The sequence below is a fragment of the Fomitopsis serialis genome (assembly GCF_022376445.1).
Source record: "Fomitopsis serialis strain Sig1Antser10 chromosome Unknown B0H18scaffold_103, whole genome shotgun sequence".
Lineage (NCBI taxonomy): Eukaryota > Fungi > Basidiomycota > Agaricomycetes > Polyporales > Fomitopsidaceae > Fomitopsis > Fomitopsis serialis.
The window spans coordinates 55,099-69,984 of NW_025955063.1; the positions used below are offsets into that span (position 1 = coordinate 55,099).

The 14,886-nt window shown below is 56.7% G+C and overlaps 7 protein-coding genes across 7 annotated transcripts; 3 read left to right on the forward strand and 4 right to left on the reverse strand.

Moving 5' to 3' along the window:
• Window positions 1-602: 602 nt before the first annotated feature.
• Window positions 603-2,387, reverse strand: B0H18DRAFT_1034864 (endopeptidase). The gene is made up of 8 exons (XM_048030282.1): window positions 2,174-2,387; window positions 2,006-2,125; window positions 1,684-1,952; window positions 1,342-1,651; window positions 1,182-1,291; window positions 1,031-1,124; window positions 909-976; window positions 603-849 (listed from the first exon to the last, which is right to left on the reverse strand). The coding sequence occupies exons 1-8, from the start codon at window positions 2,319-2,321 to the stop codon at window positions 796-798; spliced, it is 1,173 nt and encodes a 390-aa protein (XP_047888232.1). The 5' UTR covers window positions 2,322-2,387; the 3' UTR covers window positions 603-795.
• Window positions 2,388-3,235: 848 nt separating this feature from the next.
• On the reverse strand, window positions 3,236-4,753 carry B0H18DRAFT_38185 (uncharacterized protein). Its single transcript, XM_048037844.1, has 6 exons — window positions 4,377-4,753; window positions 4,220-4,329; window positions 4,129-4,168; window positions 3,946-4,073; window positions 3,565-3,885; window positions 3,236-3,507 (listed from the first exon to the last, which is right to left on the reverse strand). Exons 1-5 carry the CDS (start codon window positions 4,554-4,556, stop codon window positions 3,720-3,722), a joined length of 624 nt encoding a protein of 207 aa, XP_047888233.1. The 5' UTR covers window positions 4,557-4,753; the 3' UTR covers window positions 3,236-3,507; window positions 3,565-3,719.
• An 814-nt stretch (window positions 4,754-5,567) lies between these two features.
• Window positions 5,568-7,686, forward strand: B0H18DRAFT_883905 (Mg2+ transporter protein cora-like protein; the record flags this gene model as incomplete). The annotated part of the gene is made up of 13 exons (XM_048041003.1): window positions 5,568-5,706; window positions 5,761-5,781; window positions 5,840-5,904; window positions 5,960-6,037; window positions 6,100-6,210; window positions 6,272-6,315; window positions 6,392-6,569; window positions 6,882-6,915; window positions 6,978-7,120; window positions 7,182-7,262; window positions 7,312-7,374; window positions 7,435-7,532; window positions 7,590-7,686. 13 exons carry the CDS (start codon window positions 5,568-5,570, stop codon window positions 7,684-7,686), a joined length of 1,152 nt encoding a protein of 383 aa, XP_047888234.1.
• Window positions 7,687-7,960: 274 nt separating this feature from the next.
• On the reverse strand, window positions 7,961-8,739 carry B0H18DRAFT_1087108 (macro domain-like protein; the record flags this gene model as incomplete). The annotated part of the gene is made up of 2 exons (XM_048032134.1): window positions 7,961-8,483; window positions 8,537-8,739. The coding sequence occupies 2 exons, from the start codon at window positions 8,737-8,739 to the stop codon at window positions 7,961-7,963; spliced, it is 726 nt and encodes a 241-aa protein (XP_047888235.1).
• A 1,728-nt stretch (window positions 8,740-10,467) lies between these two features.
• Window positions 10,468-11,390, forward strand: B0H18DRAFT_1123664 (uncharacterized protein; the record flags this gene model as incomplete). Its single annotated transcript, XM_048034720.1, has 3 exons — window positions 10,468-10,569; window positions 10,640-11,126; window positions 11,194-11,390. The coding sequence occupies 3 exons, from the start codon at window positions 10,468-10,470 to the stop codon at window positions 11,388-11,390; spliced, it is 786 nt and encodes a 261-aa protein (XP_047888236.1).
• A 585-nt stretch (window positions 11,391-11,975) lies between these two features.
• On the reverse strand, window positions 11,976-13,310 carry B0H18DRAFT_1034900 (uncharacterized protein). Its single transcript, XM_048030283.1, has 8 exons — window positions 13,070-13,310; window positions 12,897-13,015; window positions 12,757-12,835; window positions 12,633-12,707; window positions 12,515-12,578; window positions 12,368-12,435; window positions 12,235-12,299; window positions 11,976-12,179 (listed from the first exon to the last, which is right to left on the reverse strand). Exons 1-8 carry the CDS (start codon window positions 13,242-13,244, stop codon window positions 12,099-12,101), a joined length of 726 nt encoding a protein of 241 aa, XP_047888237.1. The 5' UTR covers window positions 13,245-13,310; the 3' UTR covers window positions 11,976-12,098.
• Window positions 13,311-13,410: 100 nt separating this feature from the next.
• B0H18DRAFT_1034905 (uncharacterized protein) lies at window positions 13,411-14,605 on the forward strand. Its single transcript, XM_048030284.1, has 2 exons — window positions 13,411-13,917; window positions 13,982-14,605. Exons 1-2 carry the CDS (start codon window positions 13,562-13,564, stop codon window positions 14,472-14,474), a joined length of 849 nt encoding a protein of 282 aa, XP_047888238.1. The 5' UTR covers window positions 13,411-13,561; the 3' UTR covers window positions 14,475-14,605.
• The last annotated feature ends 281 nt before the right edge of the window (window positions 14,606-14,886 follow it).

A 14,886-nucleotide genomic window follows, 5' to 3' on the forward strand; every position in this document is an offset into this window, starting at 1 on the left:
GACAAACAACGCGAGATTATAAGCACCATGATAGAGCGAAAGAGGGGGACGCTCTGCGAGATCGCGCGGGAGCTCTTCATTTCATGCGGAAACCTCGTGTACGCCGCAAGTGCACGGTGGTGGCTTCTTCGGGCCTTACAGAGGACGCGCGAATCCCAGAAGAAAAAGTCGTGTCCTCCACGGCCTCAAGGCCGCTGTCAAGCGCTCACCTAAAGACCGCTCCACCGAACGATGAAGGATATCATGATATTTGGATTGTCGTCGTTCGGATGGACTATCTTTGTCTTTGCGCAAGTCGCGTCGTATTGCCAGTGGCAACAAGTATATGCACTCTGGATGATCAATGGGCGAGAGCGACTGGCATTAGCCTAAGTGCGCAGAGGACATTCATATAAGGTTTTGGGAAGGCTGGATCCGGTGGCGTGGGTAGGTCGATATAGTTCGCTTTGAAGGACACAACGTCCAGCAACGTCCTGCCGAAAAGCAGAGCATGAGTCAATGACCGCCTGAGGATCATACGATACCTTCGTCGCATCGTCCGCGAGTCCCGTGAAACTCATTCGCTTGAAGCAGCACAGCGCAATATAATACTCTAGCCTGTCGACAACGCCGCCCGCCATGACCAAGTTATGACTGTTGGTCATCATTTCGCAGGAAAATGACGGAAAGCGCGGCGAAGATGCACAATCAATGACCACCCAGCTGCGTTCTGTCTCATGCACACCCAGTACGCGGATATCGATGAAGGTGTCCATGGGATAGAAAGCATCAACATAACAAGGCGTCTACTGAATACTAAGAGAACAGCTTGCTGACGGAGGTGTTACCCTCCTGGTTCTTCTTCAACACCTGCAAACTCATATTCAGCGCCGTTCGTCTCCGCGAATCAACAAGAAGTGATCTCGTACCTTCGCAACCGCAAACTCGAAGTCCTCCTGTGTGACATGTTGTCTCCGTTCCCGCAGAGCGTACATACCTAATTAACAGTGGGGATGACCACCTGCCTCAGAAATCGCTGGAATACACTCACCGGCTTCGGTACAGATACCCCGGACCTCCGCACCAGAACATTGTCCCATCTTCTCGGCCAAGGCACGAAGGTTGATTCCTCGTTGGAGTGACATCTGCAACGTTCGGTCATAAGCGTATTCGCCTCAATGACGAACGCTAGCTCTATGTACCTTTCGCGAGTGGATGCGCAAGATAGCCACCCGGGCTTCCGGACCTGGCGGAGGGAACTCGATCTTCCGGTCGATACGGCCCGGACGGAGCAATGCAGCGTCGAGAATATCTTCATTAAAGTTAGCACGGGCCCTAGAGACACTCTGCATCCAGCCTCACCTATCCGGTTGGTCGCCATGATGACCTTGATGTTCTTCGTCCCCTCGAAGCCATCAAGCTGGTTCAGCAGCTCCAACATCGTCCGCTGCACCTCGGAGTCACCCCCTCCCGACCCGCTGTCACCTCGTGAGCTGCCGATGGAGTCGATTTCGTCCATGAAGATGATACTCGGCGCGTGCTCCCGGGCCATGACGAACAGCTCCCGGACCATTCGGCTACCCTCGCCAATGTACTTCTGCACGAGCTCCGAGCCTGACACTCGGATGAACTTGCAGTCCGTATGATGCGCGACCGCTCGCGCGAGCAACGTCTTTCCTGTTCCTGGGGGCCGTAGAGGAGAACGCCCTTCGGCTGGGCAATACCGAGAGCCTCGAAGAGCTCTGGGTGCTTGACGGGAAGCTCGATGACCTCCTTGATTTCTTTGATTTGTTTGTCGAGACCGCCAACCATCTCGTATGTGCTGTCGGGGACTTTCTCGACCATCATGAGGGACACCAGCGGATCGACCTTGTTGGGTAGGATCTTGTGTATCGTGTAGGAGTCTGAACGCAGCGCGACGCGAAGAGTAGGCTTCAGAGAGGCAACGTCGATGTCCGGGTCGAAGTCAACGACTGATATCGAGTGTTCAGCAGCTTAGCACGATGCAAGCGAGTTCAATACGCACTGTATTTTCCCTCAGGCTGCACCTTCACAAGAACCTTGTTCTTGCCCATTACCTTCACCACTTCGCCAACATAGCTGCCGGGTTCGTGCAAGAGCTGCAGCTCCTCGCGCAGAAGCCGCACTGTGGCCCATGTCAGCAACGTTTCACCCGACAGATCATGGAACACACCTCTCGCGTTCAGCGCATTCCTCTGTGCCTCCAGACGTCGCAGATTCTGTGTCTTCTGGTTGATGTCGAGCTCTGCGGACTCAATTTTCGCTTGGTAGTAAGACTTGATACCGCCCGGTGGTACTGGTGTGAGTGCAGTGCGTGCCATGGTCGTAGAGGGTCAGAACAGCGAGGAGAGGAGAAGATGTAGGCTGGCGGGAGAATGAGATGCGTGGGCAGGACGCGTCACTTACGCGTCGCGATGCACGTGACCACTAAGCCCTGTAATACATCAGATCCGGATCTTACATCTAGGATTGATTTATCGACACGGAGCATCGAATACCTGAACCAGTGCTTTCGAGTGCAATTCCGTGAAGCGATCGCGGCTAGCCAGTCGTATCAGCTCTGCTGACTCAAACGCTACCATCAATTTTTATGTCCTACTAGCTTCGTTCATCAAATAAGCAGCCCCAGACCGCTGAGAATCAACTGGCACCTGGAAAAGGCCTTGAGTTACTTACTCATCACGCTCACAAAATTGAACGTCGAAGGAGGACGACAATATCCTCAGGCAGTAATATAAGGACAGGATCTTATGTAATTGTGAGCTCGAGCGACCGAACCCTGCCCAGCCGATGTCTTTCAACGATTCGACAAGCTCTCGTGAACATGCTTGCGTGCAATTGTTATTCAGGGTTCACAGGAAATTTACCATTGGTTGTGGGCGCAGGGATTCTCCCGCACCACCTCGCCTATCTTCAAGTAGAGAGTGCGTGTCATGTGGGTGGGTTCCGGTGAGGCAGAACGGCAGGTCCAATCACATATGTCGTTGTCTTATCTGATCTTCGTGGTGTCGAAGCCATGCAGACATCCCGAGGCGCGACGCGCACCATAGACGTATATTGGGAGATACGCTGCGAACTGTCGTACCATGCGGAGTCCATCCCATTCGGCACTCGTGGATTTACTGTCTCTGCCAGTCAGCAGACACACAATCTCACCTCACGACAAGCCAAATCTCCGGACTAAGCGTCTGCAGATCATTCCAAATAGCAATTGACGCCAGCTTCGCGGGCATTCCGTGGCTGGCACTTTCCTGGCATTGTCCTGCTTCATTTGGGAACGGCTCTGTGGTAAAGACGGACATCGCGTGATCGCTGCTAGGGCTGCAGACCACTCTGGAACGGACTGGACTTGTTCTCTTTGCGCTTCATATCCCTTAGCGGGACAGTCCGCACGAGTTTCTGGCACAGGCCGAGAAGCAGAGTCTCGCAAATTGGGGTGCAATCAGTACAGTTGTAGAACTATATCGTCTCTGACCGCCATGCATGATCCATAAGATTTACCGCATCCTATGCGTAAATAATACATGAGGTCAGGGCTAAAGATAGCTAAGACGAAGTACGCACCTTGTAGGGTAGGCATGGGTGCCCTACATGAACGCTATTGAGTTCGAGAACGAGGGTCCGTTCCCCTCGCGAAGGGTTCATGAATCATCGTGACCTAAACTGATGATAAGTCAAGAAGACGCCAACTCTAAAAGCTAGGAAGCCGGTGCGATGACTCACTCCCGATATTTTCGCTTGAGCTCCATCCACCCTGCGGCTGCCTCCCTGTGTTGGCAGACAAAGTCGTTCATTTCTTGCTCCGGTATTCGGTTGATATCTACTCTGTTCCAGTAGCGCGATATAGTGAAGATGATATCGCGCGCGTCGTTCTCGGCGCCTCGACTGGGTGTAGGCTGTTGGAGGGACATCGGAGGACGGCCCAGAGAAGCGAATACGACTCACAGCGCCCAAGCTTTTAGTTTTGCCCTAATGAATTCGGACATTGTAAGGAAAGGGATACGGCGAATGATCTGCACTGTAGACGAGTCGAGACGCCGTGGACCCTGCTCTCCAGCGGGCAGAATTTCAATCTGCAGTTTGGCTAGTCAGCGACCATACACAGTAAATAAATCGCGATGCACAGACATCGATGGAAGGAATGTACCCGTGGTACGTGGCATGCAACCTGTCATACGCTCCGTGAATCGGCCCGCAGGAACGTAACTTGCGGATTTACCTGCTGCTCCAAGGGGAGATCACTGTCGTAAAGTCTTCGCTCCCGGCGCAAGCATGCCGAACTCGACGGAAAGGGTGGGAGGCACCACCTTCAACTATACAGAAGATTTCCTGTGATACGTTAGCACGTTAGTCTGTGGATGACAGTGACGACGTACATCGGCATGTGGTGCGTTGGCCAGCATCGCGGTGTATACACTGCCGTAAAATGCATGAGGCACCTCAGCGGCTCGTAGCAGTCGGGAGAGTGCGCTCGCAGCGTCGAGCAGTCTGCTCGTCTCGTGCATGTTGCGAGGACAGGGGGAGGGGAGGAGGAGTAAGAGTGAGTCCAGATGCATTCAAGGCATTCATGTACTGTGTCGAAAAGGAATCAATCGAGAAGTGCAAGAACCACTTGGGGTGGGGAGGGGTTGGCGTCCGGTACTATTGCCGTTGCCGACAGAAATGCTGCCGGTGCGTGGCAAGCGTCTGATCAACGACGACATTTGACTCGGCCTAGTCACGGTTCTCCAACACCCTTGCATATCTAGGATCGCGCAGAAGATCTTGCGTAACATGCGCTTGCCTTTTCCCCGTACCGAGGAGCAGCCTGCATCACATGCCCCTACCACGCGCGTGATTGGCAGGGGGGGCGCTCCGAATGCACCTTAGGCACAAATGTTTACTATCCGATCTATATATTAAGGGCTGCAAAGTTCCGACCGCGGCAGCTGCTCACCATGTTGTTATACTCGATGCAAGGCCTGGCGTCATTAAAGTGGACAGTGTCCAATCGCCGAAGGCTCACTCATTCGCAGTTTTGAGAGCCTGAGCATATGTAGGAAGACGCGAGAGTACTCCCTGACTCGGAAGTTGTGTTCCCCATATCAATCTCTCGCAAAGGGACAGTCATTCGCTGAGCGAGGACCCGCACGGAGGTGTGGGGAAGGCAAGGCGAGCACGGTTCGAAGTTCGCAGAGGCAAGTGTTGCCTTTCCTAGCAAAGTTTGTGCTTACGTGAGACAGACGCGATCCTGCTCGCGTCGACAAAGCGCCCAGTCGCCGCTGAGCTTGCCTGCCTACCTCGACCACCTCTTGCTGTCTCTCGCTCCCTCGGGCAGCCCACGCTTTCCGCGCATGCATATGCTGCCCCGGACGCCATTCAATAGCAATGTAATGTCCTTGATTCGCACCGCAGCGGGGCACGGCTCGCTGCACCTATCGAAAGCGCCTTCTCTGCGAAGACCGTGTTCTTGTCGCGCCGGTATCGGATGGATCTCAAATGTTTCGTCTCAGCGGTCCACCAGCTATGCGCTCCCAGCGTTCCGAAACGCTTGCGCAAGTTTGTCGCGACAACCCGGGCGCAGGGGAATGGCATGGCTACCCAGGCTCAACCTCCGCCCGAGTGAACCAGACAGTGAGCCCTCAGATGGCCTGGAGGAGGCCGCGAAAGTGGCGATATTGGAGAAGGCCATGAAAGGGCGACAGCCCACTGACCTCATGCTGAGATGTAAGTCCACATCAACTGCTCCAGCTCCTTGCCGGCTCACATCCGTGCTACCAGGCACAATCCTGGATGCTGATGGTGAGGGTCCCTGATGACCTGGTCAATTGGCATGTCTCATACGGGTCTTACGTCGCAGGCAATGTCAAGACTATCTCGGGTCAATTCCGAAGAGCCGACCTGTGTTCGGAGCACCGACTGAACGTAAGCGACGTCTCCGGGTTAGACCTGCATATGCCGCTAAGCTGTCAGGAGGTAGCCGCGTGATCTGCGTAAAATCGACTCGCGAATACCTAACCTTGTGCCCACAATATTGGTGCGAAAAGAGGTGATCCTTGTACGTCTTCACGGTTTCGCTGAATAGATCGCATTTGCACGTGTCTCATCGATTTCCCCAAGGTCAACATCTTGCACATTCGCGCCCTTGTCAAGGCTGACACAGTCGTTCTCTTCGATACTTACGGCTCGGCGGACTCCAGGCTCCACTCCGTATTTCTTTACCACCTTGAGGTACGTCGTACGCACGTTCGTAGAGCCCCGCTGTATTGTTTAATCATAATTTACTCCCTAGCACAACCTCAAGACCAAGAATCCGGGACTGCCGTATGAATTCAGGTGAGCACCCGTAGCGCTTCGCGGTCCGATGAATAGCGGCTTCTTACCAGGTCTAGTTGCGTTTTCGGACAACCAGAGCTCTCGAATCCGTCCTTCTTTCCGTACTCAGCGCCCTAGAGGCGGAAATGGTCTTCATTCGTAATCTCGTCGGCGGTTTGCTTGCGGAGTTAGAGGACGACATAGATCATGATCGCTTCAAGCGGCTGCTGCATTACTCCAGGCGCCTCGCAAGCTTCCAAAACCGCGCGAAGCTGGTAAGTCTTCTTTCCCATGGCTCTCCGTGTGCGTGCAGACGGCAGGGTCTGGCTCCAGCGTGTCCGGAACATGCTCCGGCAACGCTGCGTTTGACTTTAGAGTTCCGAGGCGTTGGCGGTCTGGTTCGAGGTGCCAGTTGCGAGCGCAAGTCTCGGACCACCTGCTGTCCGCCAATGGCTTTGTCTCGGACTCTCAAGCGGGCACCCTGGCGCATGATGTCTGGAGCGCAGTCGGCCTCCGGCGTGCGCCTTCCGTGCCGTGATGTCCGGCTAGCTTGCGAGGTCAACTGACGGGGGACCACGCGCGTCTAGGTGCAAGAGGCTCTTGAGGAGGTGCTGGAACAAGGTTTGTCCACCCGCACAGATCATTTACGTTCACCGAGTCAAATCGGCTCCCCGAAACATTAGATGAGGACTTGGCTGCAATGTACCTAACCGACAAGAAGAATGGCGTGCTGCGCAGGCTGAGCGATCACGAAGACCTCGAGGTGCTCCTGGAGTCGTTCTCCAAGCAGGTCGAAGAAATTGTGAACGAAGCGGAAAACATACAGGTTCGTTATGGCGCAGTGTTGCCAATGCGATGACAGGGAGGCTCACCTCAGTGGTCGTCAGAGCAACGTGCAATCCACGCAAGAGATTGTTGAACTAGTATTAGACTCTAATCGTAATCAATTGCTCGCGCTCGACCTCAAAGTGAGGCTACGTAGTCTCCATCGTGATCCTGTTGCTAAAATTCCACTAGATCTCTATATGGACTATGGGAATTGGAATGGGCACATTAGTAGCCGGTATGTTCGGCATGAATGTACGCGTCCTCTTACTCCCACGAGTAGCAGGCTGTGCTAACAAGGCGATCGAATGATAGCTCAAGAGCAGTCTTGAAGAGAGCGACTACGCGTTCGGCATGATGTCGATCGCCTCACTCATCATTGCCGGGTTTTTCTCTTGGAACGGCCTGCGTCGGTACGCATCTCCTCCTGCTGCGCAGAAACTGAACGCTTTTAACACGTTGTGCCCCAGACTCGCTAAAATTCGCAAGGTCGGGCTCGGCTCGAAAAACCGTAACATGTCTAAGCAGTTCTTGCTCCGAGAGTCGAGAGGCGGTGATGGTTGGTGATCATCGACCTCTAGAGTATCCCCAGTCTGCGCGCCTCGCTCTGCGACACCGCTCCGTCATTGCATTACCTCAATCCCATGTAGACACATTGCACTTAAGTTATTACTCCCCGTTAAATGCAGACATCGCGCGGACGGAAGCCGTCGGCGCTTCTACAGCAGGACGGAGCGCCCATTTCATGATGTCCTGCCCAAGTCCCGCTCAGAGGGCGTTCAATTCAACTGTTGGCAGGGACGTCCGCTGTGTACACGAATAATGGGGAAGATGGGACGCTTCATAGCAGATGTGTGTCATTGGTCTCCTGTGCGTAGTCGAGCGCATCGTCCCATCGCAGAGAACTCCACTTTTGAGGATGCTCAGAAGCGTCCGCGTAGTGTTTGACCGCCAACGCCATCTGCTGCGCACAGCGCTCCGCAGAAACCCTGCCCACTCCCGTCGCCAGCCCGGCCATGAGGACCTTCTTGACCGCGGTGCCCGCGGCGCCGCCGCGGCCAGCCGCTGCGGACGCGACGGAGGCGTTGTGACGGTCGAGCGCGACGAGGAGGGACCACATGCAGTTGTACACAATCTCGCGGTTCCACTTGACGTTCTCGGGGATGCGCATGGTGGGGCAGAGCGCGATGTAGCTGCAGGCGTACTTGTTGGCCGCGCAGACGGTGTCTTTCAGCGGGACGAGCGTGCACGTCCCTGGCGGCGCGTAGCCTCGCCACTGTTTGTAGAGCACGGCCTGCGCGATCTGGGTGGGCGCTTCGAATTGGTCTGGCGGGGCCAGTTCTTTGGCCAGGTACCAATCGAAACTGCAGGGCGATCAGAACATTCAGACGGGGTTGATCGAGGACGTGCTGTTCACCTCCCGTCGAGACGGCCGTACGAGTTCGCAGGGGAGACTATGCAGTCGAACTGGTCCGCCGGGAATGACAAGTCTTCATTCGTGGAGTGGATGATCGTGAATCGCTCTCGCGCCGCGTCTGGGACATGCTGTGCGAACGCGCGCTGCCACGCTTTGACGAGGTCCTCGGAGATGTCGAACAGCACGAACTGGATACCCTCCATGCTGACTCAGATGCTACGGATCGGTACGATCTGTCTTTCTAGTGGTAGAAGTGGTAGTTCGGCCAGATTTGGACTTGGAGGTGCGGAGGAAGGCGTGGCCGCAGCCGCTATCCTGAGAGACCTATGCACCCACAACGCCAAACATGAGATGACAACGCCACCCCCAGATCCGACAATGATACCCCAGACTTCCTGTATCGCGTAGCGTAATCTTGACTAGATATGCACTTATGCTGCCGGAGAATATTACGCAACCACCCACAAACCATGTACGTGCCCTGATTCAGGACTGCCTTACATCCTTTTTTATCCGAAAGGCTCGCGTCGTTGATATCCGCTGTGACAGTTATTCGCGTCGACTTGTTTCATCCCACTATTCATTTGCTCCCACCGCCATCTGCAAGCTAAGTTATAGCGAGGCGGCGTGACTGCTACTACTTGGTACAGTAGTTGGTAAAAATCGCACGAATAGTATGACGTAACTCAGAATTATCACTTTGCGAATGTCTGCAGAAATAACACGCCTGAGATCTGTTACATGGTGTATCAGATCGTCCTCAGGAAGTTTCTGTCTTGTTTGAACTTGAGATATGGGGTTTCTTCTCCGTCGTCCGACTCGTCACCTCAACGTCACCACCTTCCAAACAGAGTGCGTTTGCTACCATATATAGCACTGTGGCGCTCTCGATCTTGCCTTTTACATATCACAAACATGCTTCCGTGACAGGTCGAGAGCTATCGGCTCGATAAGTCTCCACGTATACATATATAAGACAAGCTCTTGCACGACAAACGACGAACCGCTCTTTCCCTCGAACTCTCATCATCTCTTTCGAATGAGTTGCCCCTTTTGCCCCCTTCTCGCGCTATTCATAGGAAGTCCGAGGTTGGCCTGAGGGTATGCATTCACTTGCGTTCCATATACTGCCTTCTAATTGACGAGTATATAGGCCGACGAGTCTACAACCCGTCCTGGTACGCGTCCTGAACGCGACGCGAAACTTGCGCGAAACCGCGATCTACCGCGATTCACTGACCACATGCTGCTTCAGGGCAGGTTGTTTCGCAGCTCAGCGCTCAGCGTCTGCACGGCCCGGCGTCTCACAGGTGTGAGATCGGTCATTCGATTTCTCGAATGGCTGGTGAAATTCCGTGGTGACCGCTGCCACAAGGCCTGCGACCGAGTTGTTTATCGGGATCCGCGAGCATTTGGCGACCATACATATCGCAGCCCATCTGGGCGTCGTCCTGGTCAGTCACTGCGGCCATCTTCCCCCCGCTCTGACCCATGCACCGCCATCGTCGCTGCTGATTCCCAAGCTGACCCGTGCCCGCCATGCCAGGATCACGCCAGCAGGGCGGCGAGCGTCTTATCGCACGGCAGACGCTCTCGCTGTTGCCTATTAGCAGGCCCGACCCCACGAACACGAACCCGACTCGGGGTCGCCAACCTTGCCCTTGAGCACGTCGTTGATCTCGCCGACTGGCAGTGGTGCGTCCTCTTCAACTGGTAGTTCAGGCACGTCTTCATCTGTTCCATCTGCATCGCTTGGTCGTCCCACGTCGTCCCCGCCAATTCCCATTCCCTCCTCTTCCCCTCTTCCTCCTTCGCGACGTCCTCGTCGCCCTCAGGATCGACGTCTACGACCCAGTCACTTCCTCACCGTCTTCGTCTCCCCATCTCATTCCGCTTCCTCAACGTCATTGGCTCCCACGACTAGCAACGTCATGTCGTCCACGGCTGAAACATCCTCAAGCGCGAGTACCTCCCCCACCGTCGTCGCTGGCTCCCATGTCAAGACGGGCGCTGTGTGGGCGGTGTGGTTGGTGGTGTGGTCTTCGTGCTCCTCCTCATCGCTGGCCTGCTCCTCTACCTCCGCATCCGTCGCCAGATACCTAGTCGTTCGCGCCGCCGCTCTATGGGCGAGTTCGACTCTGGGGCACCGGCAGGCCAGTGGGCCGGCCTGTCCTCGCGGACAACACCTTCGAGGCCGTTGCCGTCCCGCCCCGTTCGCATCAACGTTCAGGCTCGCGCTCGTACCCGCAAGCTGACTCGATGGGCATGATCGCCGCCCCGACTGACAGCAGCGCGGGGCACGGCAAGTACTCGCTCTCCTCATCCGAGGAGACAACTACGTCCGAGGCACAGAGACCTCGTGCCGGTCGCCGCCGGTCAGAGTACATCGAGACCGTGCCGCCCCTCGAGTATGCGCCGCAGGCCAACAGTCCCGATCGTCGCGCGCGCAAACAGTCGAATGGTTCGAGCACCCGTGCCGTCGCCCTTGCGAAGCTCAACACTGCTGCGGCGAACAACAGCACTGCAACCACCGCCACGACGGCGTCCGGACACTCGCGGCAGCGATCTGCTGACCGGAGTGCATACGCGGGTGCGAACAGCAACCCGTCACGCCGACCGCGGCGAAGTATCTCGGGGTACGCCCGCGAGCCCGACAGCCGACGAGTCCTTCGGGCCATACTCCGCGAGCCATGAGCCGGAGTACTCGACTAGCGTCGGGTGTGCGCCGGAACCCGACGAGGAAGCCCGTGCCCTCGTACCACTCCAGTGCCTCAGCGGCATCTACGGAGAAGCGACAGTCCACGCCCAGCACTCCGGCCAGAGTCTGACGCCTGCTCAGTCGCGGGAGGATTGAACCACAAGTCAAGCTTTGGCAACGACCGCCCTGTGCATTACCTCGTGCCGGACCTCCCGCCCTCCGGGCGCAAGTGAGGGGCGGTGTAAAATGTACCTGTAACGTCGTGGTGCGTCTCTTCTGCTTACAGGTGCTTGCGCGCGAGACTGACTATCATGGTGGGCAGTATTGGTGTTGATGTTGTCGCGCACGCTTATTGTTATTCTTCGAATTCGCACTTTGCTTTGTTGTCAGGACGGTTTGGGATCTTCTTCGCCTAATTCTGGCGGTGGCCTTCAGCGGTCACCCAGCCTTCCCATCGTCGTGCACCGCTACCTCTTCGTGCTGCTAGATGCCCCACGCCTCTCGCCCCCCCTCAGCCTCACGGCCATCTATGCTTGTATCCATCCCCAGCATCTAGTTGCTGATGTAGTCCCTTGCTTACGCTTCACGACGCTGTTGTAATGACATACGATCCTCAGATGTCGGACCTGGTGTGCGTCAATGCAAGCGCGACGAGCGCTGTCAGACAAGACGACGCGACAAGTGACGTAGTGCGTGTCAGTTTCATACGCCAGGCGGATCGCCTGTCCGTAGTCGAATTCGCCTGCAGAGATAGCGGATCGAAGCAACTCAGCGGGGCTAAGAACTGCGCACGCTGGAGGCGCATGTCTCAGATGTACGAGCGAGTTCTATCTTGTCAGTAGTGATTATACGAGGATTGTAGGTTTATGCATCGCCTTTCTGGGGCTCGCCCTGTGCCTGCGCCTCCGCCGCCTTCAACTTCTGGCCTAGGATCTTCGCGCTGACCTGCATCGCACCATATGAGCACATCCTACAGCATGTAGCAGCGTTGGACACGAACGTTCCGGATGTGCATCGCCGCACGGTCGACGCCGTACTCCTTGCTCCGCTTGTAGTACACCAAGGCTCTTCGAGCTGACCACCTGTGCGTCTCGGTGAGCTAGCTACTTTGGATGGGGTTGCGTGTGACTTACAGGCTTCGAGGACGGCGGCGAGGTTGAACGCGATCTCGGGGTCTTCGGGTTGGAGAGAGGCGGCGACCCTGGGCAAGGGGTTTCGTCGGTCAACGTTCCGCGCGGTACTTGGGACGAGGGAGGTGGGAGAGAGGGCGGGAGACGTACTGGAGGTGGTGCAAGGCGAGGTCGGGCCGGCTGATAGGCGATATGATGTACGCGCTCGCGAGGTCTACATCGATGCTCTGTGAGTAGAGGGAATGGGGTGAACGGGAGGCAGACGCACTGGTGTGCGCGTCGGCGCTGGAGGGCTGGAGAGCTATCGACTCTTTCCACGCGGCGATGGCCTCATCGTATTCCTCTTGGACAGTCAGCGTCCGACGGGCGGGCTGGGCGGGCGCGGGACGTACTGAGGTGGTAGTGCGTGACGCCGAGGTTGAAGAGGGAGCTTGCGGTGCGCTTGATGTCGACGCTGCGCTGGTAGAGTGCCTGACGGGGCGTCAGGGAGTTGGACGTCCGTTGGCGCGTGCGCGGAATAAGGGAGTCGTACCTTGGCGGCTTGGACGTCGCCCTCTTCGAGCTTTTGCGTGCCTTCCTCCAAGCACTGCAGAGACTCTACTTCTGCTGGGTCGACGGTGGTGGACTGCTCGGTCGTTGACGTCGCCCATCCTGGATCGGAACAGCCTTAGAAGCAGATCATGGGCACTTGGAGCTTGTACGCACGCCTCTGAGCATGCGAGAGCCGTGCTGTGGCATGTTCTTGGCCTGCTACCGTCCTGCTTGCGTTTGCGCGAGCTGCATGGGCAACGGACCTCTGGGCCAGAGATGTCCGGAAAGCCCCAGCGCTTTTGATGCAGCCCATGCAGCCCCTCGCAGCTGGTCGCAGGACAAACGACATTTCGTGTGGTCGTGAGAGAAGAGAGCCTGCCTGAGGTGAGTGCTGTATGTAGAGCCTGGAGAGTGGCTGAGGAGGTCGACGTGCACGAAGCGCCTAAGCGTGTGCGTGCCAAGCCACGTGATCCATCTTGTAGACAGTAGCGCGTTTGCGGCGCGCGCCGCCCTGACCCTCGACCTCGACCTCGACCATTTTTCTCGCCGGCAGGCTCAGTCTTGAGTCAGACTTCACGCCGTCCTTCTCCGTGCTTTGAAAACCGCTTAGGCTCAAAGTTGTCTGAGTCCTAGCCAGGCGACTCCCATGCTGAGCCACATCTCGCTATGGTACTCGTGAGCGCGTCCGTCGACGTCTATCTCTTCACCGCCATCGCGGTCACCCTTCCCGTCGTCTTCTACCTGCGTCAGCGGAACAGCAGCTCTCGCCCAGAAACACCGTATGAGCCCTACCTCACCATTCTCGTGGGCCTACACACGCTGTACATCTTGTACAACCTCATTCTCTGCTGGCCCCTCAACCTCTTCAGCCGGCTGCATATACCGCTCAATGCCTCGCCGGATACAATACGGAGCACGATTATACGACGTGCGGGACTGGATACGCACGCGCCGCTTCCGAGGTCGCTTGAGAACCTCTTGACTCGCCTCTCGTCGTTCGAGATGCGCACGCTCTATGTCAGGTTCTTGCTCACGCTCCCACTCGCGCCCTTTGCCTGAACGCTGACACTTTATCTGTGTGCACAGATTCGGACAAGCCGTCTTGCAAGAATGTGAGCACTGCAAGACGTTCGATGACTACGCGCTCTTCGCGCTACCGCGCGCGCTCGCAGAATACGTCTGCGAAGTGGCCGTCGTCGGGCTGCTCACCATCCATAGGACCGGACGCGAACGCTGGCGAACATACATCGTCGGCGCGCTCATATGCGCTGCGGTAACGGAAACGTATTGGATCATCACCGCCACAGTCGACGTCCCGCCAAACGGGCTGGACGTGTTCATGGTACGCCCGATCACCCTTCCCCTCACTCTCCCGACTCATCAACACCCCAGTGGCACGATACACTCTGGGCCCTCCGCCAGCTCATTTTCCTCCTCACGCCCGTCCTCACGCAGTTCCTCCTGCCCTCCACACCCCGCGGGCTCGCCGACCCCGCGGCTCCCGCGAATGCCGCCCACATCGCGCTCGAGCAGGCGTCCACCCGGCTCGCGACGCTGCGGTATACACGTGGCGCGGTGATGCGTGACCCACGGACACGCGCCGCCGCAGGCGAGTGGTGGGATCGGCAGCGGGTGGAGGGCGAATGGGCGAGGGAGGACGAGGGTGTGAGGAGGATCGCGGAGAGGCTGGGGAAAGGATTCGCGGAGGGAGGGGAGAAGGAAGGGAGGATAAGGACGTTGGCGAGGGAGGCGGTGGCGAGGTTGAGAGCGGGGCTTGGCGCTGCGCTGGGAGAGGTGTCTTGATGTTTGCATCCTCTACGAACTACGTGGGAAGGTGGGCCGCGATGTGTATCGATGCTGTTTTCAATATGTTTGACGGCTGACACCACGACGACCTGCGACTTCCCGACGGGCGCGGCTCATAATGCGACAACACCTTCACCATATGGCTCAATCTCTATATCGTTGGCCTCTACTCGTTGAAGCGCAGG